The sequence below is a fragment of the Anticarsia gemmatalis genome, chromosome 23 (assembly GCF_050436995.1).
Source record: "Anticarsia gemmatalis isolate Benzon Research Colony breed Stoneville strain chromosome 23, ilAntGemm2 primary, whole genome shotgun sequence".
Taxonomy (NCBI): Eukaryota; Metazoa; Arthropoda; class Insecta; order Lepidoptera; family Erebidae; genus Anticarsia; species Anticarsia gemmatalis.
This window is the reverse complement of record NC_134767.1, coordinates 7,719,541-7,745,114: the sequence shown is the minus strand read 5'-3', so window position 1 is coordinate 7,745,114 and position 25,574 is coordinate 7,719,541. Positions and strand designations below refer to the sequence as shown.

Sequence of the window (25,574 nt, the reverse complement as noted above, 5' to 3'; positions counted from 1 at the left end):
TTTCCACGATTGAGCAAGTGTCCTCTCCCGGAATATGGGCGAGGTCCCGCCAGGCGTGACTTTGCATACCTTCAAGAACTGTTGCAAAGAACTCTCAAGCATGCAAGGTTGCGTTACGATGTTTTACTTCACGGTTGAAACAAGTGATCATTATTTCTAATACACACATAACTTGGAAAAGACATTGGTGCGTTTCCTCGGTTGTTAACCCTAAGCCACTTGAGTGAAAGACGCGTGTTATAAAACAATTAGTTCTGGGTCCCGAAAAATAAATTAGAAATGTCGGTATTATAATCATCGTATCAGAAACTATTTAAATACCACGTGTAATTTGCACAAATAAAGTAAGTAAATATGTACTTAATCATTAAAAGGATATACAAAGATAATATTTTATCAGAGAAATGCATGATGAAATATACAAATGTTACCAGTAATCAAAATCAAATAGATATTATTTACATGGCAACACTGAACACTTATGGAAAAATCGTGTAATTTCCACTTACCGTGAGTTATTGAACTTTATTTGAAGGACTAGGTTAAAAGGCATTATGATTTGATTGCATTGTGATATATACTAATTGGGTAGGGAATTAGTGATCCATTTATTTTATACGATAATGATGAAACTTTCGGTTTATATGCGTTATAATAATGCTCCGTAAGACCCATAGTCCTTTAACGGAGACACTCGAAGGTCTGTTATCTTCTGATCGTGAATCTTGACCAGGGAGAGCCAAAATAATCCCAGCTTTACTATCGCTTAAAATAACCATAACCTTAGAGTTAAGCATTACACTACTGTTCGATTTAGAAGAACGAAAAATTTATTTCGCTACTTTTAATAAGTAAGTATCGGTGAACACAACATACGTTTATTAACAGTAATTCAGTGTAGCTAATAAAGTTGAGTAAGGATAAGGTTCGAAGGATAGGATCGTTAACAGTTTGTACTTATGTATATTTAAGTATTCTATAATTCATTACATTTAATATATGATTTATTACAAGCATAATATAACCGTTTTTAAGAACAAAGAGTGCAGTTTATTGCATCCTAAACATAACTGCGCATTTCCCACTCACATTGTGGAAAATATCCAAAAGAGAATCTAGATTTTTGACCTTTTTTGCAATCCTTTTTATCACATTTATAAACGTCACATTATCGAACTACGCAGCAGAGAATACCAACCGAAAACAAGCCTTATTTCCCATAAATTAAACTCCAAATTTCAATAAAAGTTAGTCTTATCAATAACTATCAGATAAAGGAGGTGTGTTCTTGATAAAATGATAAGAGAATTTGATATATTCTACGTCATAATTTTGGTAAACTGAATCAGGCCACTACTGCCATTTTGAGCTACTGATAATAACAATTAATTATTGATAAGTCTTATCTCGTCATGTAGGTAATAAGTTAGGTTTAAAGGAAGTTTTTAAATCTAATTATAGAAATATGAACGTTATAAGAATATTTTCAGACAATGAATCATTGCTTTTTCCTTGAATATAATACGTTGATTAGATAACAGTCTATTAACATTATGTCCGGCGTCCGCTTTCAAGTAGGTATTATTGCGACGATTCGTATTAAGACCTGCCTCATACTTTTAAGGTAAGGTAAGTACCATTTGCAAAATAATGGTAAAAATAACATATTTTAGGCGACAAGACTCACGTGTATACAGAACAGCCTAGAATTACGTCTTTTGCTTAAGTGTCCTGATAATACCTAAAAAGTGACAGCAAAGGGGTAAAAAATACTGTCAATATTCCACATGATAACCTAACCGGTAGTTATTCAAGAAGTGGTGAAATGTGAGACTTAAGTACTCTTACCTTTACATATTTTACTTCACGCAATATGATTCCCATATGTAAAATTGAGAACTTAATAAGTAATTACCTATTGAAACATTCTGAGCTGAAAGAACAATTTATCGTTCATTATTTCATAAGTTATCATCAACCATTTCTTACAGCTATGTTGGAGTCGACTTCCAGACTCACGGGATGCAGCTGAATACCAGTATTTTACATGGGGCGACTGCCTATCTGACATCTACAACCTACCTGGGTTACAACACAATACCCCTCGGTAAGACTAGACCATTATGCTACTTATTTAAAAATCGCAAAAAGACAAGGAAAACTAGATCATGAATACCAAAGAGATACATATATCAACAATTTCTTTATATATTCTTTCTAATCAGTCAAATTAGCGTGATCATGCTACCATTGTAGAAAACTCAACATAATACTTTTTGTATACAAATACTTACCTACTTGTGCCGTATGTTGACCTCTGGCCTTTACTGATAAAAGTACAAAAAATAAATAGATAATGAGCGAATATATAGCCGTGCCAGCATGATATGTGCAAGTTAATGCATAGTCATGTCAGTAATTTAGATGTTGTTGTTTTTGTATATGGCAAATTGTTTTAGGTCCAGTTTCAAATAAGACGTAGTCAGTTGGCTATTGCGAGGTTGTAGAAAAGGATATATAAACCAAACCAGATTTGAAATACAAAAATTGTAATTACTTGGAAGACGCCAAATACTTGAGTATTCGTTATGGATTGTTGGAACTTAAATCGGTAGTACCTATACGGTAAACCACACATATTTTTTAAACTACAACTTTTATTTATTTTAAACTTAATATACAAATTTGTATAAAGGCGGACTTAATGCCAGGGGCATTTTCTGCCAGTTCCCTCAGCGTGAAGCAGAGATAATTACGAAGGTGTTTAAAAGAGACAATATAGCTATTTTAAAATTTTAAGTGTTGATAAATTCTATAATATTGATAATTTTATGTAGAAAAACAATTAAGTTGTTGCAGTAACCAACGTGCTTTCTGAAAATAAGCAAAAATTACCCTTAGATATTTTTTCAATTTTTTTTCTCATCCATAGGTAGTGAAATTATTTTAAAAACAATTCTAAATTCAAGTGATAGATGTTGATATGCAATTAGCAAGTTAATTAAACGTACAACAGTAATCAGTATTAGATAACATATCAGCACTCGAATTAAACTACAATACTTTATAATCACTATAAGTGCAATGTTATTCGTTACTGAGAAACAAATTCAAAGTGTTATTAACAACAAGTGCTAAGCTGTACGCGTTATATTTATCAAAACAAGCAAATATGACTATTACATAGCAACAAATAAATGGAACATACTATTCATACATTTATCGGTCGAAAAAGACAAAATTACGAATACTATTTTCTTCCTTTAAGTGACTAAAGGTAAAGCTACCTGATTAATAGGAAGATATGCAAAACATTCGGTCACTTCGTTCAAGTTATTATTTACTAGCTGACCCGCGCAACTTCGCTTGCGTCCAATAAAAGAGAATGGGTGAATTTTTTCCCCGCTTATGTAACATTAATTACTAGTACTCTGCTCCTTTTGGTCGTAGCGTGATGATATAGCCTATGTCCTTTCTCGGGTATCAAAATATCTCCATACCAAATTTCATGCAAATTGGTTCAGTAGTTTAGGCGTGATTGAGTAGCAGACAGACAGACAGAGTTACTTTCGCATTTATAATATTAGTATGCCATCAAAAACATTCTGTAAAAACCTCAAGTCTCGCCGTAAAAAGTTGTGAGATCTATATAATACCAAGTCGATTAATCTATTTAGTCTCTACTTAAAGGACCTTCTGTCTTAAGTTATTACGTATGTTATTATCATGCCAATTTAAAAAAAAAACCTTTAAAACAAATAGACCGACATGGCCATCGCATGCTTTGATTATTAGTATGTATCACACTATACAGCACGACAAGAAGTTAATGCTCCTGAAATGTTAATGGCGAATTTGTGTTTTCTTGCGATGACCAAGTCGAATCGTAATAACTTAAGACAGAAGGTCCTTTAAGTAGAGACTAAATAGATTAATCGACTTGGTATTATATAGATCTCACAACTTTTTACGGCGAGACTTGAGGTTTTTACAGAATGTTTTTGATGGCATCTCACTTCTTTTTGTAGAGCGAACATAAGTCCAATTCGTATGGAAAGACGTTTTTTTTTTCATAATTCAACATATTTTCCTATGGGAATGTTGTTCAGTTTCATGGGCTAAACACCCTTACCCACCCTATACCCCCTCCCGTTATGCCTCATATAGTAGGTACCTATTTACACCTATTTATATTATTTTCTACAGTAATAATAATTCATTAACTGCAAATGTAACCTTGTAATCTTATACATTTATATGGGATTACAAAGTTATTGTTGCAGTTGGTGTATTTAGAAAACTGGACCGAAATTAGAAAATATTGAATTTTTCCCATGATTAAGACACTAAACCCTATTTGTATTCTAAATTTTAAGCTTCTAAGTCTGCTAGAAGTACCTTAGACTTTTGATGATCGGTGAGTCAGTGAGTCAGTGAGTCAGTGAATCAGTGAGTGACAAAATTCAAAATTTTAACAAGTTGTCATTCTTAAACTACTGGTTCAAATTGACTGAAATTTTAAATATACCGTGTTTTTACAATGACTGATTAGTTGCTGAAAATCCAGGCTTCTTGTTTTATCCACAACGAAATTATAGGGGTGTCAAAAATAGCCCGAATTGCTTGGAGAAAAGGATGTTACGGCCGTGCCGCTTTTTTTTGCTCGACTTGCGGGGGCACTTCCGTGCCCCCAGATGGATTCGTTCAATTGGTTGATTGATCGTCGAAGCTACAGTATAGACAGTGAATTTGAATATATGCTGTGAAACTGGCCCCTAACCTCAAAATTACAGGTAGAGACTATTTGTCAGTCAATTAAACTTATAAAAGCTTACAGATAGTGTATCAGACACACGTATTTAATCATACAAAGGGCTCGACCGTGATTGACAATCCATCGATTGTGTGAATATCACGCTTTTTGTATGTGAGTGCAAACATTATATAACTGACATAAGTACAGTCAACTTTGACCGAGAAGTCGGGAGACTGGTTAATGTGATAAGATAAGGCGCTTGGCAACATAATAATTTGATTATTTCACTTTAACTCTTGTATCTTAAAATGTAAATAGAGAAGTAGGTACTTTTTTTAACCCGTTACGTTCTCACCAGTGTTAGTCTCATGTAAGCCAACCGCGGAAACGGGTCTGTTTCCAACGTATGGCTACTGTAAAGGTATTTTGAAATATAAATTGGAAAACACCAATTGCACATTTTCTTGCCTAGGAATAGTTTATATAGCTTTTGCACAGACCAAAGGTGGTTATTAATAAATATCTTAATTTAATATGGCTGTAAATATAAAATATTAACTATTTATAATTACTTCAATAAAGTTTTTCGCTTACGACCCCGTAAAGTTTTACCCAAAGTCCCTCCGTAAATAAAACACTTCGTCTTTTCCTCAAAAACACCGAATTGAGAATAAGCCGGTGTTATTAATCATAATATTTTTAAGCATTCTGCGGGCTAAACCCATAGACATACACTTAACCGATAGATTTACCGGGAACTTTTAAAAAAACATTCCCGAATTTTCCTGTTTTGTAAAACTAACAAGGTTTTGTCCTAGTTCTGATTCCGAGAGCAGCAACCTTGGGTATGAACTTGAGTTTGTTTTGACTACAATTCTAAAGACCTACTTAAATATACTATTATTTAGAACTAGTACATCCACGCGGCTGCTCTCGCGTGTAATTTTGGTCAACAAGCTTTTTTTAGCCCTCTACTAGGACTTTTGATGTCGTATTGTTTCTAAGCAAAGTATAACGATTAAAACCTATTTTTTGCAAAACCATATATGGGCTCACATGGTGTTAGAGGGTTAGACAGTCCTTAACTATTTCCTAGCTAATGAAAACCGGGTCCGTAGTTATGCTTGAAAGTAGGCGAGACAGGGCATTGTTCGCGTGTAATCTTTATTTAGGTCAACAGAATCAGATGTTTTTTTACACAGTCTATGTTTGATTCTAGGTCTTAAACTATTCCTAAGATAATCAAATTAGGTTTAATAGTTTAGTTTTGGAAGTGGACTAGACTTTGGCATGTTTAATTTAAATAGGATTTGATTAAAAGGATTTGGCGCGGCTTCATTTAATCCGTAACTTACATATAATAGAAATAGTAAAAAAAAAACATATTTAATTCCAGGTTTTCAACTATCTTCTTGTTGACTTTCATGAAAATCTGTTTAGCGGTAAATTCAGAATCAGGCCGACAGACAGACTGAAGGTATAGTATTGTTTTGATCAATGGGTATACCTAGTCTATGTTTTCTAGTTAAGGAAAATAGGACAGGAGAAACAAATAAGGAAAAATAATGTATTTCTTAAGTTTTTACTCTTTCTATGTAATCGTGGTGTTGGTATTAACATGTGCAATGTGTGTTATTTAAATATGGACGATAAATACTGGTCTGTAAGGAGGAAAGATGTTTTCTGCGTTTTTCCTTCACTCCAGCGCAATGCCTGTATATTGGTAATGTATAGGACTAGAGTGTAGAGGTCTCGGGTTTGGGTCAGGCCAGTTTTTCTGTCAAGAAATTCTCAGTGATTGCTCGGAAATCAGAATTTGTAATCACAGAATAATGTATTGCGGAATTCACTGTCGCGAAAGCTAATAGAAATATATTGAATCATACAAAAATATATAATTTTAAGAATATAAGAATTATTTATTATCAATGATATTTTATTAAACCCCGGTTTCTGTGTAGATTTTGCGGCAGCTTATCTATTCAATAGCGTTTTTTTATATGACTTTAAACGCTATTGATAATAAACTACCGCTAAATGTACCTCAGAAACCGGGGGTAAAACAATCATATGTTGTAACAAGTAAAGAACCGCAACCGATCTAAGTCTAAAGTAACATAACATAAGCTGAATTTTGACTAAAAATTAAATTACAAAGAAATATTAATTAAGTACCTAGTTTAAACAGCAACAAATCGAACAATAACATTTTCCATAATGTTACAATTCATTGCATTACAATGCATAGATAAGGTTATCTTGGCAACAAATCTAATGCGATGTAAACAAATGTAAACATCACTATCACTGATCACTATCATATTATCATTAAATAAATAAGACATAGTCACTATCCGTGTCTGTTTGTACAGTTATTTCTACTATACAATGCCACTATACCATACCACGATTTTATGAAGTTTCACAATACCATTTTAGATATCTTATGTTTAAGTTGAAAAAGGGGCGCCATCGGCGTAAGCATGTAGCATTTGTCAACAAAACCTCGCGAAATGTTATCAAACATTTCCACGTAAAAGAAGAAAAGCGTATAAATTCAGAAAATAAGACCATTAAGTTACACTACATTACGTAAAATAAATAAAAATCATATAATTTAATAAAATTATATGGATATTATGGATAATAATTCGCGACGTATGTATAGCAAACATTTAAAGATAGTTCGTTTAAACACAGTAACCTCACCAACTGCTCGTTTTTTTTTTTTTTTTTTTTTTTTTTTTTCGCTTAGCCTTTGTTTCAAACTATGTTGGAGTCGGCTTCCAGTCTCACCGGATGCAGCTGGATACCAGTGTTTTACATGGAGCGACTGCCTATCTGACCTCCACAACCCAGTTATTTGGGTATTAACACGATACCCTTCGGTAAGACTGGTTGTCAGACTTTCAAGCTTCTGACTACTGTTAACGACTGTCAAAGATCTTCGAAAATGTCAGCCGGGACCCACAATTTAACGTGCCTTCCGAAACACGGAGAAACTCGATATGTTTTAGATGGTCACCCATCCACGGAACAACCTCGGCAAGCGTAGCTTAACCTCAGAGATCGATCCGTGCGGCTGTTGTAAACTAAGCCATGAGCTCCTCGTCCGGTTTGGATATTATCATTGTCTCTTATAAAATGACTGTTTATTGCCAAGTATTTTAGGCTGGAATTATTCCACAATGTATCTTTAGTAAAGGCATAGGCGTTAAGTTGAAAGTACCCATTCACAGAAACATACAGAATAGTCTCGTAAGAAACTGCGTTGTTTATTTTCAGAATTAGGTGACAGTGTCCGAGCATGATTTGTAAACGATACGCATACGATACGCTCGATCAATGTCTTTCAATATTTTGTAAACATGTTTACATCGTTTGAACTAATTCTTATGATTTAACTTTGAAATGAAGAGATAGCGTTTCTGGAAATGTTGTTTATTGTAAATAAACACCAATAATATATGTTTTTAAACGCATTTGTGTGTTTTACCAACGTTTATCTTGTAACCCACTAATTACCTATTAGTCATAACCCATCTATTTCCTGACAGTATTATTGTATTTATGCTCAAATGTGGAGGCAGAAATGTACGAAATTCACTCTTGTTTTGCCATTTAACTGCACGTTTGGCGCAGTGCAGTGGTTTAAGCGGTCACCTCGCCACAACAACCGTAGCGCCGCGTGTGGTGGGTTCGAATCCTACCCGGGACAAATCTTTGTGTGATGAGCACGAGTATTTGTTCTGAGCCTGGATGTTAATGTATCTATATAAGTATGTATTTAGAAGTATATAAGTATGTTTATCAGTTATTTGGTTACCATAGTACAAGCTCTGCTTAGTTTGGAATCAAATGACCGTGTGTGAGTTGTCTAATGATATTTATATTTATTTATTTACAATGTTACTCGTACACAATAGCAGGCCATCGTATTAGCATTCATAAGGCATTTTAACAGACGGCTTTTTGGCTTATATTGAAATCCATTATAATTAAAAATTTTCAAAGCTCTACAGAACTTTGCCCGTCCCGGGTATCGAATCCGAGAACACATAGGTGGTTTCAGTTACTTATCAAAAATAAACATGTTTTTATAGCATCTTGTTTATGGTTTTACTTGTGTGTTTTCCCAAAGTGTTATCTTGTGAATACACCCACTAATCACCTATTAGTGATAACCCATCCATTTCCTGACTATACCATTATATTTGTGCTCGAATGTGTAGGCGATGTGCGCGCATTTTGCCATTTAAATGGCAAATTTACTCCCATGTATATTACATGGGAGTAAAATTTTAGCAAGATAGCAAGAGTATTGCCATATATGGAGCTAGTTACATATCGTCGGGGATAGTGCAAATCCGTGTTAGCTAATACCGCGTAGCTGCATTTGTTCTGATTTAACACGAGGAAGTTAAACGACGATATTATTACACAAATTTGTATTATAAAATATCACTAACGATAAAGAAAAAAACATTTTTTAACTCAAATTGCACTTTGCTTGATACGAGAATCGAACCCACATAAGTGGTCTCATCTCATCTGTTATTACTGCAATTTTGTTTATGGTTGTAAATGTGTATTTTCCCAGAGTCTTATCTTGTTGTGAGTACACCCACAAATCGTTGAGAGATAACCCATTTTTTATTGTTTTACTGGGTGTTAATCTACTGCCAATACAAGAGCAGACGTTGTTTAAAAAAAACCACTCTGCTTTGACGGGTTTTTCAAAATAATATACTTACATAATTATGATCTAGCCAATACAGCCAAATCTACGTAGCTTAAAAAATCAATGAAACTGCCTATGAATCAATAGCCGCGTCCAGACTAAGCGAGTGGCCTCGTGAGGCAATATCTCAGTCTCTTTTCTTTGAAGTCGAAATGAGAGAGACCGAGATATTGCCTCGCGGGGCTGCTAGCTTAGACTTCTTCTTCTTGTCGTATGGTAAGTGGTCAACCCAGTGTCAAAGATGTTCAAGCCGCCCGAAGGCCTTTGACGTGGCTTAACGACTGTTATCTTAACTGACAACAACCGGGACCGACTTTAGTGTGGACAGACGACAAAAGTCGTTTCTGAGAACCTTTGAAGTTCCTGCAACTCACAAAAGCCTTCGTAACTGAAATAACAATGATCGACCCTCGATATCCACTGTTGGATAAATTCCCTACGCCCAATCGCGTGGGAGACAAAATGGCTGCTGCAGAAATCACTTTAAAATGGAATAATATAGGTACAAAAGAAAGTAATAGACATGTCAATTAGTAGGTTATCAGTAAGCGTCTGCTGATAACATATAGCGCTCGTTATAAACCAGTTACTATCTGATGCAACTATTATATGCCAAAATGCAACCATACTTGACTTTGTTATTGTGTTCCTATCATTATAAACTATGGTTCTACTCCCGGGTGGATTAGTATTCTTCAATTTCTAAAAGTGGTTGGTCTACTAAAATACTTTGCTTCAGTCCGAAAGGAAACATAGAACCAGTGTAAGGACTGTGAACTAATAACAAACCTCTTTGACATGGCTTACTGAATGTTAACGATTGTACACTCTCGCGAATTGTACACATAATATATTATCATAATGTATCGGATCTTAAACGTAAGGAATTTGTGTTAACCCGTGACCATGGTCGATGCAATTTGATCGAAACGTCGGGTAAACAAATAAGGTATCTTAAACTTTAATTTTCAATCGCGTATAAGTTGCATTTTAATATTATTGATTGTTATCATAATATTAATTGTTCGCATATTCGGTTCGGCACGTCAGATTCGGAAATATTTATCGCAAAACCAAATAGACTTGACTCACTTGTTCGGCTTAAGCCGATCGGGTTCATCTAGGCATATTCGGTATTGCGACCCGGCCAGGTCAATTAATGGCGAACCGAATACACAAGTGTGTACCTAACCTAACTGACAAATAGGTTAACCATAAGAATGTAACTATCAATCAATAATTGCTTCAAGTGAAAACCCACACTTCATTGAAACCTACAGCCGAGTAATTCATAGAAATATATACCATTTGTACAAATAAGTATATTGTTGTTCAAACAACTTCATTCATGTTAGTATATTATATGGGTAACATAATATTATTTGTTTGTCGTTGAAATTTTCAGAATTATACGATCACATGTCTGATAGTTCGATGTTGAATGGAATTTCTGATGTTATCTTCACGGCTGTTTAGTAATTGTTTCAATGGAATAGAATATTGAATGAAACTGACTACCCCCTGAAATGATTGAGTGCCTCCGTTGCGCAGAGGTTTAGGTCGCCAGGCCAATACCATTGCGTCGGGAAGTCGTGGGTTCGATTCCCATAAGGAACAATTATTTGTGTGATCCACAAATAATTGTTTCGGGTTTGTTAGCAACATGTACGAACAATTATTTTGGAACATTACCTGGGTAATAGCTTTTTGGATCGGGAAGGTGAGGTTTATACTTAACAGTGGGTAGAATTAGGCTTTGAATGATGATAATGAGGCTGCTTTAGAGCTTTAGAATGTTTTAGAGGCAAAAGTTGTAGTTTCTTCTTAGTTTGTTGAAAAAAAAAGATTTAATAAGATATTTCAACACTAAATCAAAAACGTATACAAATTAGATGCACATGGAATGTCTAGATTATCTGAAATTATTTAGGTTCTGGCTGTTACGTGGTATTGAGAACTTGTATGAACGCAGCAAATGAAGTGCATGACACAGCAAGATTCATCCTGAAAGCGAGAGTTCCACCTTCACTACCTTTGACTGGCTAAACTAAATAAGTCTTCAATTACAATACATAAATCACTACGATTTAGGTTGTTAAATGTGCAGCCGGGATTCCTGTATCATAAGATGTATGGATGTCAAAGAAGCAAGGAAATTTTGTAAGAATCTTACTAAGTGACGTTCTATAGTCTCTTCCTACTCCTATGGGAAAAAGGCGTGACTTCATGATTGTAAAAATGCGATAATCATTCTTAAGAAAACGATTTCAATTTCCTGCTAAGGACATCATTACAGAAAGCCCATTATTATACTAATAATTTAAATTGAACGATACCAATAAACCGTACAATTTTCGCCGTAAAACTTCAATTCATAGAAACAAAAACCATGATACAATATCATTTAAACTATCATTACAAACTTTACCCTTTAACCTTTACCCATAAACTCCATTTTTCTCGCAAACGATTAATATCAAACTGAATCACAATTTCCCACGAATAATCGATTTGTATCGTTTAGTAGAAGTTCTCGATTATTCGAATCAGCACTCGATTACCGCTTAAGGGTAGGGGGTGGGTTGTGACCTTGACATAGAGAAAATAATCGATACTAAAGGTCAGAGGTCAACGTTACGGTGCGAGTGTTTACAGTTCGTTTTATTGGCTAGTATTCCTTCAATTTGCAAAATTTCCATTACTTTATAAGAACTACCTATATGAGGTTTTTTTCTATGATGTTTAAAGTCGGGATTATACATAGGTATATCTCACTTCTTACTAATATTACAGTAAAAGATAAAAATATGTTATTACCCCGGGAAATCTTTTTCGTGGGAATTAGCAGAAAGGAACTTGTAATTTATAAATTGAATACAATACCTACCTCTGTAAGTGACTTAAAGTTAGTAAATTCTATTGGACGTACTGATAACCCAAAGCTAACTTTACGACAATAGTTAAATAGTATTCTATTTCTATAGCAACATAGTAATAAGTATAGATACACTGAGAAATCCTATAGATTCGTGAATTTTATGTAAATGTATTCAGTTAACAAAATTTTATTGTGATAACCTAAATAGAAAAATCAAAATGGCGCCTGCTCTTTGGTATTTAATCGTCTTCCGTAGTTTATCAGACGTTGTTTAAAGATTAAGATAAACATTAAAATATTAACTTTAATGTTTTCTTACTTTAATTGTAGTTTAACCGTGATAAGAAGTCTTCCGTGACCGAGTATTATAAACTTTTGAAATTATTTATCGAATAATATATATTGAGTGAATGTTTTGCGTATTTATTTTAATTATGTGATGTATGGGAACTTCCCAAAAATACATTAGTTTTAAATTGAGATATTATTCTTTTATTATTTATTCTTTTATAGATTATTAGTTTGTATCACACTACACAGCACGAGGAGAAGCTAATGCTCCCGAAATGTTAATAGTGAATTTGTGTTTTCTTGCGATGACCAAGTCGATCTATTTTGTTTTAAACGTATTTTTTTTTAAATTGGCATGATAATAACATACGTAATAACTTAAGACAGAATGTATTTTAAGTAGAGACTAAATAGATTAATCGACTTGGTATTATATCGATCTCACAACTTTTTACGGCGAGACTTGGAAATTTTACAGAATGTTTTTGATGGCATCTCACTTCTTTTTGTAGAGGGAACATAAGTCCAATTAATTGTATGTAAAGACGTTTTTTTTTCATAATTCAACATATTTTCCTAAGTTAATGTTGTTCAGTTTCATGGGCTAAACACCCTTACCCACCCTATACCCCCTCCCGTTATGCCTCATATAGTAGGTACCTATCTACACCTATTTATTTTATTTTCAACAGTAATAATGATTCATTAACTGCAAATGTCACCTTGTAATCCTATACATTTATATGGAATTACAAAGTTATTGTTGCAGTTAGTGTATTTAGAAAACTGAACCGAAATTAGAAAATATTAAATTTTTCCCATGATTAAGACACTAAACCCTATATGTATTCTAAATTTGAAGCTTCTAAGTCTGCTAGAAGTACCTTAGACTTTTGATGATCGGTGAGTCAGTGAGTCAGTGAATCAGTGAATCAGTGAGTGACAAAATTCAGAAACTTTAACAAGTTGTCATTCTTAAACTACTGGTTCAAATTGACTGAAATTTTAAATATACCGTGTATATACAATGACTGAATAGTTGCTGAAAATTCAGGCTTCTTGTTTTATCCACAACGAAATTATAGGGGTGTCAAAAATAGCCCGAATTGCTTCGAGAAAAGGATGGTACGGCCGTGCCGCTTTTTTTTGCTCGACTTGCGGGGGCACTTCCGTGCCCCCAGATTAAACCGTAATATTCGAGATACAATATTTTAAATATCGCGATGTAATGTCCTAAAGAACAACTTATAGCTGTATTAAATTATATCAATAGACAAGTAAGTATGTATCGTAAACCTAAAAATTAGAAAACGAAAGCCTTTGCACACAAGAAGGCTTTAACCTAACAAATTACTGAAAATATTTACACAATTTAATACAAGTCACTCACCGGTTATCGATCTCAAATTCATTGACATTAACATTTCAAAAAGTTTGCCGATGACAATGTCATTATAACGCCTTATTCTTTAGCTCATAAGATTCAATTTGGCAGGACATTGTGTAGGTCGTCGGCAAATGTTATTGAAACGTGAGTTTGTTATTGTTTTGACACACCCATGTAAGTCTCATTTTGTTCATAAACAAGACACGAATATGTAGACTCATGATTAGTCGTTTCTGGCTACTTACATAACTTATAAGTAGGTATATACTAAGAACATTTTTTACTAGTTGCAGATTTGGATTTCACAGTTAGTTAGCAATTTACGTTTTGAAACGTACCTAAGCGTAAACTTAGTATCTAAAGTAAGCGTAAGTCGGTCAAAACATTGGGCAATAAGAAAATAATAAAAAAATCTCATTGAGTTTTGCCAAGTAACCCCGTGAATGAACAACGTACCCTAGATAATTTTGAGTAGATTTTTGTCAAATTCATAATGTTCGTGGAAAGGAAATAAAAACTGAACCATGGGAAGCATTGCAAAATTAAAATTTACTGAAAAACGCTTCACAAATTTTCTCAATACAACGAGCAAGCAACACTGTTCAAAATCATCAACCAAGTCACAATCAAAACACGCTTACGTCTGCAGTCTGCTCACAATGCTATATACTCGTATTACATAACAGTATCTAACACGCTCGCTATCATCAATCAGTGGGAGACAAACACAATATACTTCCTGACGCACATCGTCTGAATAATTGTACATAATATACGTCTACGTCTACGTTGGGAGTAAACACGTAGAGAAATCTGCGCCGTAGAAATGTAGTTGACAACAAAATTGAGCATATTGAATAGAAATTTGTGTAGTAAGTATAGCAGTGATAGCCGAGTGGTATAAGTTGGTACCTCCCACGCAAGTCGCAGGTTCGAACCCGAGGCAACACACCAATGACTTTTCGAAGTTATGTGTGTATTAGAAATAATTATCACATGCTCCAACGGTGAAGGAAAACATCGTGAGAAAACCTTGCATACCTTAAAATTTGTGGTGGACTCAATGCTTAACACCTCCCTCATTACGGGAGGAGACCCTTGCCCAGCAGTCGGGCATTAATGGGTTAAATTTATTATTTTTTTATAAGTAGGTACCTATAGTAAGGATAAAGGAAATATAGTACTTTTAGTTCCATAAAACAATATCAAGCCTTTAAAAAAAAAGCAGAGGTAAAATAGCGTTTCGCCATTAACAATGTTAGTCCTGTGTAATAGGGTCGAGCCCTTTGCCGCATACCGGGAACGCGACGTTACCAAAATAAAAAAAGACCGTAGCACTTTGCCCACCATGGAAATCTACCCGATACCTTATGATTGGCAATCGGATATACTACCATGCCACAAAGGCAGTCAATCTTCTTAATCAAAAAATATTATTTTAGTACCCGAAAATTCGTTTCGAAAGTACAGGTTTGCTTTTGATAAAAATGCACATTTGAATTGTATTACAAATAGTGGTTTATAAAATAAATTAGTGTGAAAATCAGTAGTAGGTTACTCTACTGAAATTGCATGCAATTGAAAACAATATATTTTGGTGTTGTTTATCAAAGGTATATTTAGTTAAGCATAAGTACATTTGTAGAGACGTAGAGTGTTTTGCGCTGCGGTAGTTTATCATACTGTGACAAGTGTTGACAGGACAATAGGATGGCAGGCTTTTCTCCGTCTCTTTTAAAAATACTTACGTTGTTATTACATGATTGTTAACTCTGTCAACGATGCGTATATTAGTTTTAACTAAATATACATACTTAATATTACGCCTTTTAAACCCAAAGGTTTAGGCAAAGGTGTATAAAATACACCCACGTTTCGCTATGCTATAATGTCCTCAATCATTGTTAACTCAATATAATTTATTTATTAGCTAATAAGCAAAGTTATCGGTCAGTATAATATGAAAACTAAATAAGTAATCAAGCTGGCTTACTAAACAATTTATTTTAATTTCAGGCTCAATAATCTCATGTTCACACATGTACGTTGTAATTTCGGTGTTAGTAGCACAATGCTACACGATTGTTGCTTCGATTCTTGAAGAACTGTTTGAAGTATTCTCAGGCATGCAATGTGACCTTAAGATGTTCTCCTTCATAGTTTAATGAAATATAAACAGCATCACGCCTCCTGTATCCGAAGATCCTGGGCAAAGATGTTTGAAATACAACCACGTTTCGCCATTAACAATGTTAATCCCATGTAATAGGAGCCGAGCCAATAGTGGTTAAGAGAAATGTATAAACTAATTTCTCTTCTTTAATATACTCTAGAATTTTCTGATGATAATTATGCAAATGTTATGTAACAATTCTATATATTTGGAGCTCACAAATCACTAGGTCATTAACTCATTACAGCTTATCGGAGAACAATAGCTCTATCATTAAAGATTCGATAAAATTGTAGTTTAATGTTATTCGTTCAGAAATCGTTTTTAAAAGGAATACGAGTTTTATTATTTAATTGTATTACAAATAAATAGAAAGATGCTGTGGAGTTTTTGTTTGTGGAAAATTTACGGTATGATTGCGATGCCTGTGTATAAATTTAGCGAAAGTCTACAAAGAGAATCAAATCCAAATGTCCTTATTCATAAACTTTTTGCAAGTAAGTATTTGAATTGTTTAATATTTTTGATCTAACACCATTTTAGAAAAAGTGGTGCTCGTGAACAGAAACGGCAAGAAACTCATGGCTTGCTCTTTTTAATTGCCAATCAATTTGCGCTAACCATTTCCTGTAAAGTAGCAGTAGAGTTAGAAAAGTAGGTAATAATTACACGGTAACAAGAAAACTGTTTAATTTTGGCTAGTGTAGAATATTAAACAAACGATATGTACCTCTTACCGTTTGTTTATTTAAATAATATCATTAGCAGAAGCTGTGATTGTTAGAAGAATCCAGTAATTATATTAATCTATCTCAAACGCGTTTCCCGAACTGTAATTCCTGTTATTCCAGTTTATTAAAACTCTATGGTTTTAAATTAGATTAGTGTTGTCTTACGAAGAACTTAAAATAGATCATGTGTGTTGCGGTTATCCTCATAACGAACGAAATTCGAGTTAATAAATAATAAAAAGGATAAAATTTCAAACAAATATAGGAAAGACAGGAATTCAAAACATTTACTGCGAAAATTGATTACATATTTATTTAGAACAATTAAAAAGGAACCAAACAAAATGGATTCCAAAAAAGAATAGACACAAACATATTTTTTTCATAAATAAACATTAAAATTCCGAACGTATTTTAAAAAAATATTTACCTACATCAAAATATTTACGCATATTTTCAATTTCCGAACGTGCGAGATAACCTCAAAACTATAACGTTTTCCCGATATTTCCCGCGTAAATTCATGTGATAATATGTTTTTATCTTTTAGTAAATACGCCTCATTAGTCTTTGATAAGGAAATATAAACACTGCAGCTACCACGCGGCTAAAATATGACATTACACTGTTATATTATACTTTGCCGATGACATTTTGTAAAGCTTTTCTTATGCCACGGAAAATAAGAGCTATTTTCTTTTAAAACTCATGTTGGTATAGGCAAATGGTTTTGAAATGATTTGAAAGGCGAAGTTTATCGATCCCACGTGATAAAACAATGTCACTGATAACGAAAAAAAGGATTTTAATCGTGATTGTTAATAATCAGTCAGTTAACGAAAATTATAATAATGTCCTCCTGGCCGATATCAGGCTATCACGGCCAGTTTCAGTGAAACCTAACTATGCAGGACTTTGTTTATAGTGTCCAAGTGTGTGCACAATACACAGGTACACTCTCTATTCCATTACTCTCATAGTCTGGTGGGACGGATAACCGACACGACCAGTGAGAGCTCTCGTGCAGGACCGATGGCTTTACGTGTTTCCCGAGGCACGGAGGTCAACTTCCTAACTCCGGACAATATTTGAGAAATTCTTAACAGAAAAACTCAGGAAAGACTTTTTGACCCGATCCAGGATTCAAACCCAAGACCTCTACGCGGCGAGAGAAGAATGAGAATTATAAAGTTAATTACCCACGAGTCTATCACGCATGAATTATAATTGCTGATAATAAATTATGTGTGTTCATAGTGATAGGGTAATGACCTATTTATTTATTTATCTGATATTTTCTAGGCATGTGTCTAGATATTGTACCTAATTAAATAATGGAATATTATGCGTTGTATTTTACTAATATTATGAATACGAAAGTTTGTGAAGACGTATGTTGTTAGTATTCGTACGTTTGTTGCTCTTTCACTGTAATATACTATTTAAATTACTAAATAGATTTTAACGAAATTTAGTACAATAACCCTTTGACCACCACGATCGGCTATACTCGACAAATCAGAACGTGCTCACGACGCTATTTTTTTGCCGACATTGGCCGACGACAGCGTCGTAAGTTCTGATTTTGTCGAGTATAGCCGACCGTGGCGGTCAAAGAGTTAAAGTTGCACAGATGCTAGCCTGGAGTAACATATAGGATACTTTATTTCCTGAGAATTCTATTCACGCCGAAGAATCGCGAAAATCAGAATCTAGCATTTGGTTCTATCTATGCTAATGTAGTCTTTTCTCGTATTTTTATACTTTTTCTTATTAGTTCTTTTCGTGGTAGAGTTTTTTTTCATTGAGGAAAATGAAATACACCGGATCTGTGTTCTTGAACTCAACTTTTAAATAAAGGTTATTTCTTTATACCTTTTATTTAATTTAATTTAAAATGCATGCAAGATTAATTAAACAAGAACTTATATTATTTAATTTTATTTAGATTACGTCTAAACATAATATCAAAACAAAAAAACAAGACATCAATCTTCAATGACGTTAAAACGATGTATGAAATTTTTTCTTTTTTTGTGTCATTTTTTAATTTTATTCAAATTGCGTCTAAAAACTGTAATAAACAAGAAAACCCAGTTTAAAAACTGTAATGACGTTAAAAAGATGTATTTTATAACTAGAATTTTGTATGAACTTTTAGTATTCGTTTTAATCTACGTCATCTACAAAAATAATGTTTTTTTAATAAAAAAAGCAAGTCTATTGGGAAAACTTTATTATTATCCTTGATACTGATAAAAAGATTTTCATACGGATAATTAGGGACTTTTTTAAATTAATCCATTTTATCTAATTATTTTAAAAATAACTTGGTTTATTTTCGATAAGATATATTTAATTCTTCATTTCCTAAAAAACATTGTTTACATTAAGAACCGTAATAAACTAATAACTACAAGCGTTGTGATACCAAAGTTCATTTGATACGTAAGAATAAAAATAATTTGCATGAAAAATACTCTACAGTTTAAGTCCAAAGAGCAGATGTTAATAAAAAAAAGGTTAGTAGGCCAATGTCTTTTTGTAGTTGTATCTGAAGTCATGCATATGATCAAAATCCTTTAATCCCTGCACTTGGCCAGCATGGTGGACCCAAGGCCTGACCCCGACCTCATTTATGAGGAGACTCTTGCCCAGCAGAGGCCACGGTGAAAAAAAAAACTTTTGAAAATGGGAGAAGAACACTATTAAAAAACGGTAGCAGCAGTCAGAAAAAAAATATAAAAGTAAAATCTCTTCGTATCAAATTTTAAAAAAGACAGAGCCAAGTAAATGCAATAGTGTGTAAATGTAGTAGTGCAATAATAAAAAAAAAATGCAACAGTATATTAAACATTTCCTGAACGAATTAATATTACCTATAACAACATACTTTACATATTTCATACATCAATTAGTATTAAAAAGGCTTAATTATAAAAGAAAGGATTTTCCCAATCCATAATCTCCCTTTCAACCTTGGATCAAGTTTACTTTCTTTTGCTATAGCGGAGTAAAACATGTTTTAACAACGTCAAAGGGCCTTTGGGTTTTACCAAGATGGCCGCATAACGGGCAATGAACGGAGCGTCTGGGACAACAAAGTAAAATCGAGTATTGTTTATTTAAAATATTATAATTTTGGGTCTAGGTTTATTGTTTCTATTAGTTCAATAATTAGTTGTCTTTTTTGAGTAATTTTTTTTCGATATTTTTGTGGTTGTGTCGTATCTCGATATTATCACGACAAAAATAAGTTATTTTCTTGCTTCTTTTCTTATAATTTAGTCCTTTGAAGTACTGCAAAATGTGTGTGGCAAAGAAACTTCGATCTACCTATACGAGAAAAGCAAAAGACGCACAATCCATATATTACTTTTACAACACCATTAAAAAAATATATATAAGTCTAGCTTAAAACTTAGCATCTGATAGCCTTGCACACCCTTTAATTCACCACCTTCAAGAATTGTTTATAGAATTCTCAGCCAAGGTACCTAATCTGTTTTTCTTGCATAATACTTCACTCAATTGAGGACAGTAGGTACATGTCTTTGACAGTAACAAAACAATACGATACGCAGTAACAATCTGGAACGCACTTTTACTGCGCAAAATAGGAAATGAGAACTTTCTATTTCTGTGAAAATGATAAGATTTAGACATCCCAGATCAGGATTATCGATTGTGGCGTAAATACTATTGTTATGTTCTTTTGTTTGTGTTTAGGCGTATTAAGGAAAAAGCACGTGAGATTAGTGACGTAAATGGTGTACCGTTATTTCGAAACAGTCATTTGGCCTTAGAACTTCAATGTCAAAAGCCTCAGCCCATCTTCAATGATTTCTTAGTATTTTTTCCGGAACACGGAACAGTCTAAGCCATTTGGCGCATGCCAACAGCAATCGGATTATTCACAATGATTTTAATTGCAGATAACGATAGACTCTCGTAGTAGTGAACTAGATAGAGCACGTATCGTGATAGCTCTACTATACGATAAGATAACGAGGCCACACGGCACATGCCTGCGACTTGTTCAAACTTGATCATTATGAAACCGTAACAATTTCGCTACCGGATTCTGAACTGACCGAGAAACCCGTGAAATTCAGTATCCGTATAAACAAACTAAGCAATCGCGATATTCGCAATCAACTGTTTCCTCCAACAAAATAAACCCAAGTTAGTGGGAATTCCGAATGCCACGGATAAAACGCGCGCACATGCCGCCGCGATAACCTTACCAGCCGTGGAATCTTTCAATATCAGTTACGCCCCCTCCGGCGCCTTATTCTCTCTCACAGCGGGGGGCAGGGGAGACCACACAATTTAGCTGTTCCACGAAACACGTTGCGACCCGCTCGCCGCCGGTTTGTACAGAGTATTGTCCCACGCACACACACTCACTCTTATGAATACACCCGTGTACTTACACGCACTACAAGCGCAAAACACGTACACAAAGAAATTTACAAGCGCGGTTCGAAGAATCTCCGTCCACACTAGCGGAGTGCTGCACGCACACTGACAAATCGAGGCGCATGCGTGGTATCGTCTATAAAAGCGTAACGCTGCGTCATAGCGCCACAATCTGCTCAGAACCTTCAGAGTGAAACCACGCAAGTTTAGCTCTCCAAGTTGTGAAATCATTGTGACATAAACGCGGATAAGTTCAACAGCTTGTTTAATTTGTTTATCTGCACACGTGGATTGCATAACCGAGGATTTGAAACTGTTTGAGTGAAGTGCTAGTGAACATTTCGGTAATCAGTACCGTAAAAGTGCCTACAATTTGTGATCTTGAGTTGAAAAGTATCAATCTGTCTAACAAGATGTACAAGGAATCCGTAGTGCCCGTCAAAGCGGAGACGTTCAGTGGAATGGCTGCTAAAAGGTAAATATTGCAACGTTGTGCAACATTTCTTTAAGTGCATTTAAATCGCTCTCTGATAGTTAATTGATTTGATAGTACCGGTGATTAGGGACTTGAAAAATAGTTAGTATCAGATTGTTGAGTTCAATTAGCAGAACAAGTATTTAGTACCACTAATCACTAGAATCATTTAGATTAATTACAAAGACAATAATTGTTTCGGTATTTTGTTACAACTTATTGGGGAGAATACAAAAAAAACAAAAGTTCTCCCCGTATTGAAATTCAATATTCCCAAATAAAAAACTCTTCGCTAATCACTTCGCATAACCAAAAGTAATATTATGCTAGAAAAACTTCAACATCGACTATACCCAAGCAAAATGGATCTCCTAACAAATAATCTCTATCTTTGCAGCCCAATAAGTACGTGTATCAAGACGGTGCTGCGCCGTGCTTGTGTGGAGAAACGTCTCACGGTGGGACTCCTCCCTGCCATCCAGTACTTGTCTAAAAACAGCAACAGGGCTCTGTTCTGTCTGACCACCGAAGCTCGCCCTGGAGACAGCGCAACGCACATGCAAGAAGTGCTTCTGCAAGCCTTCTGCGTTGAAAACGACATCTATGTCATTAAGGTAATTATCAAAAATTTTATTTTTTTGTATCCTCTCCCTATGTATAGCTCGTAATCCTGCAACAAACTTCAAAATACAGTATAACCTTCATAACATTATATGTGTTTTTCAAAGTAGAAATATTCAGGTCGTCCTCAAAACTATGCTAATATTGTTCTAGGTCATTAAATTCTCATTCAAAAGCCTCGAAATAACAGTACATTTCACTCTCCGAAACCTGTTTCTTGAACAACATTGAATAAATGTTGTGCAATGTCTTGGATGTTTATGAAACTTTTTTCCTCATGGGATGTCCAAGTGTCGATGTAAATAATGACGACAGTTACCGCATTTAATCTGCGGTTTCTGATGAGAATAATAGACTGAATCATACTTTTGTTTGTCTAAAAGTCTATTGTTTTATTAATTATGAAGATTATTAGCAAATATATTTAATATTATGTTTCATAATTCTATTTGTAGTCATGTTGCTAATGATGTATTTGTTTTGTCTCCAGGTTGACTCAGAGTCTAAATTGAGGAAGATCCTGGGCTGCTGTGGGTCCTCGATGGACTTCAGCTGTGTATTGGTGCATTATCCATACACTGATCCGTTTAGCGACAGTCAGGAGTTTGATTTGTCAGCATTGACAGACGCCGAGAGAGACCTCGTAGAACACTGCGAGATGAACTGGGGATGCTCCCAGGTCCCAGTGATTAAGCTCCCCGAGAAGTGAAAATATAGAAAAAATCATGTTCTTGGAAAAAAAAAATTGTATAAGACCATATTCGGGTCCGTTTGCCACTTCGGCGTTTGTTGCGGCTTCGGCGTAAGCCATATTTTGTGTATAGTTACAATTGCGTCCCTTAGCGACATTTCTATTGTAATTATATTTTTGCCAAGTGTTTCTACTGTTGTGAATTGTTCTTTCGATTTTGTAAAGTTCTGTAAAAACTTGTAGAATGCTTCGCCTATTCATATTGTATAGAGTAGGTAGAATTGGGGCAGTCATGCCGTAAAACATTGAAATTGTTAAGACCTTAAATTTTTTATGATAAAAAAATGACAAAATGTTCAAAATCTGTGAATTCTAGAATTGTTAACTCGCCACTTGGCTTTTTGTACGATCTGCAATTTGCATGAGTTTTGTGAAAAAAATACTACTTAATATTTGATGATTTCGTGAGGAGATATTGTTGGATTTGTATTTTTATAATGTTAATGATATAAGAATAATTTTAATAGTAATAAAATATATTGTTAATATAAAACTTATTCTTTTATTCCCAACCACATACACACAAATTTAATACCCTCTCGTTTGGGAGGAGACCCTTGCCCTGCAGTGGGACAGTTATGGATCATAAAAAAAAGATACACACATCTTAACATCGAACACAATAAAATACTTGGCGGAATCTCTTCCGTGCTCTCAATCCGTGCCTAAAGAAAAGCACTACATTATATCACCTTGAGACTTAGAGATGGCCCTATTGAATGTCTTTATATGTTCATTAACCCTTTGAAAGGTCACATACATACCAGACAGCATAATAGACACAATGTAATACATTGTTTTTGTACTTATCATAGACACACCTACTTTACGTTGTAAATACGGAGACAAAAAATAACACAAATGAAAAACCCTGTTAAATATTCCGAAATTTCACATTTTCGCTACCGTTGCAAAAATTAATTTTAAGGCCCAGCGCAGACAGACCGGAATAATCCTCGCGCGGTCTCGAGCATTTTCTTTACGGCTCGCGGATGCTCGAGCATGCTCGCGACTGCTCGAGCCTGCGCGAGGAAAACTTTCTAGGTTACCATTCTTCATTAAACAGGCCAGTTTTCGTGAAAATTCGTCAACGATGGTGGACTGGGCCATGATTATAATTGCTCTTTTAGCTGAAGAAGAATAAAAATGACGTTCTCCCTCTTTAAACTCAGTAACAAAATTGAAATTTTTCGTACGATGCCGGCGGCGACGCGAGGCCGCGCGAGGATACCCGCGCATCCTCGAGGACGCGCGAGCATTTTTTGTCAGGTTCAAGCAATTATGCACTTTATATTAATGAAATTAAAGTTGATTTTCAAGTGCGTTAAAAATCCTCTCCGCTGCGCTCCTCTTGGTCTGCGCTGACCCTAATAATTAAAAAAACAGTGGCGCTACGACAACGTTAATAGTTCCTACCGATACCAATAGATGTCACTAACCTACAAAAGATAGACATACTAGCGACATCTGTTGGTGAGTGGATAGTCCAAAACTGAACTAGCTCTTTACTTACCTGGCATAGGGGACACCGTGATCATGAAGGTGGTTCCCCCAGGGCGAGACCCCTCCATTGCACTGCGGTTAGGTTGACCCCTGCGATTATCCCTAATGTGGATAACTTGGATGCGTAAATTTTGCAGAAGGGGAGTTATGTAGCATAAAATTCGAAGGCAATTTCCAAACTAACTAGATAGTTTAAGAGCATCCTTGTTTTAAAAGATCTTTTTAATATCGTCGTCACACCAAGCTAGGCACTTTAAATTATAGAAAGCCACAATTTCATTTAAAAGCATCGGCAGAAGTACTATTTTAAATCAAGAAGCATTTTGAAGAATGCAGGAGCTTTTTACTCTATTCAAATTAGCCTTGCTTGAAAATAGTTTACGTTTTGTGTAAACCGCATTAAGTAGTTATATGTGGGTGTCTTCACTGTCTTCGATCATATATTTACGTTAAATAGGTGAATAGTTTAGTTTGAGTACATCAATTAGTTGAATGTTTTGAGCTAACTCTATCAATATTATTATTACTAAAGCATTTAGTTAGTATGATCGTGTCCATGGATCGGGTTATATGGTTGGTAAGTCGTATTTTAATAGAAAATAGTATTAACATAAGAATAGCGATAGAGCTTAGTAAGACAGTATGTACTGTCATAAAAATTTAATATCTTGGATCTGGAGTTTGATGACAGTAATTTTAATTTGATATTCTGCCAAGTTAAGTATGGTCTTTGAATTTCATATGAATTAAAAGTGACTTACTATCTAGCCAAACCATAACAAATTAACCTGCTAAGACGAAATTATTGAGTGATTGTCGTACTATATTAGGTAGCCCAGAATGGC

General features: G+C 34.5%; 2 protein-coding genes and 1 non-coding gene across 4 annotated transcripts in view; 2 read left to right on the top strand and 1 right to left on the bottom strand.

Moving 5' to 3' along the window:
• The window catches only part of LOC142983014 (electron transfer flavoprotein beta subunit lysine methyltransferase-like), a 68,103-nt gene extending 46,427 nt beyond the window's left edge, over window positions 1-21,676 (bottom strand). Inside the window, exon 1 of one of the 2 annotated variants that reach the window (XM_076129776.1) lies at window positions 21,394-21,676. In XM_076129776.1, coding sequence (XP_075985891.1) covers window positions 21,394-21,676 — 283 coding nt within the window. Of the gene's footprint in view, window positions 1-21,204 lie in introns of both variants that reach the window. The other variant, XM_076129778.1, reaches the window with a different exon arrangement.
• On the top strand, window positions 21,554-23,713 carry Gadd45 (Growth arrest and DNA damage-inducible 45). The gene is made up of 3 exons (XM_076129780.1): window positions 21,554-21,854; window positions 22,252-22,468; window positions 22,966-23,713. The coding sequence occupies exons 1-3, from the start codon at window positions 21,793-21,795 to the stop codon at window positions 23,182-23,184; spliced, it is 498 nt and encodes a 165-aa protein (XP_075985895.1). The 5' UTR covers window positions 21,554-21,792; the 3' UTR covers window positions 23,185-23,713.
• A 1,018-nt stretch (window positions 23,714-24,731) lies between these two features.
• Window positions 24,732-24,894, top strand: LOC142983322 (U1 spliceosomal RNA). Its single transcript, XR_012960086.1, has one exon. It is a non-coding gene; the product is annotated as a U1 spliceosomal RNA (small nuclear RNA).
• The last annotated feature ends 680 nt before the right edge of the window (window positions 24,895-25,574 follow it).

What these genes read in the sequence shown, in the direction of transcription:
- Gadd45 (XM_076129780.1), top strand. Translation starts at nt 21,793, where the DNA reads ATGTACAAGGAATCCGTAGTGCCCGTCAAAGCGGAGACGTTCAGTGGA. An exon ending in AGTGGAATGGCTGCTAAAAG is followed by an intron (nt 21,855 to 22,251) that starts GTAAATATTGCA and finishes CTATCTTTGCAG; the next exon opens with CCCAATAAGTACGTGTATCA. An exon ending in ACGACATCTATGTCATTAAG is followed by an intron (nt 22,469 to 22,965) that starts GTAATTATCAAA and finishes TTTTGTCTCCAG; the next exon opens with GTTGACTCAGAGTCTAAATT.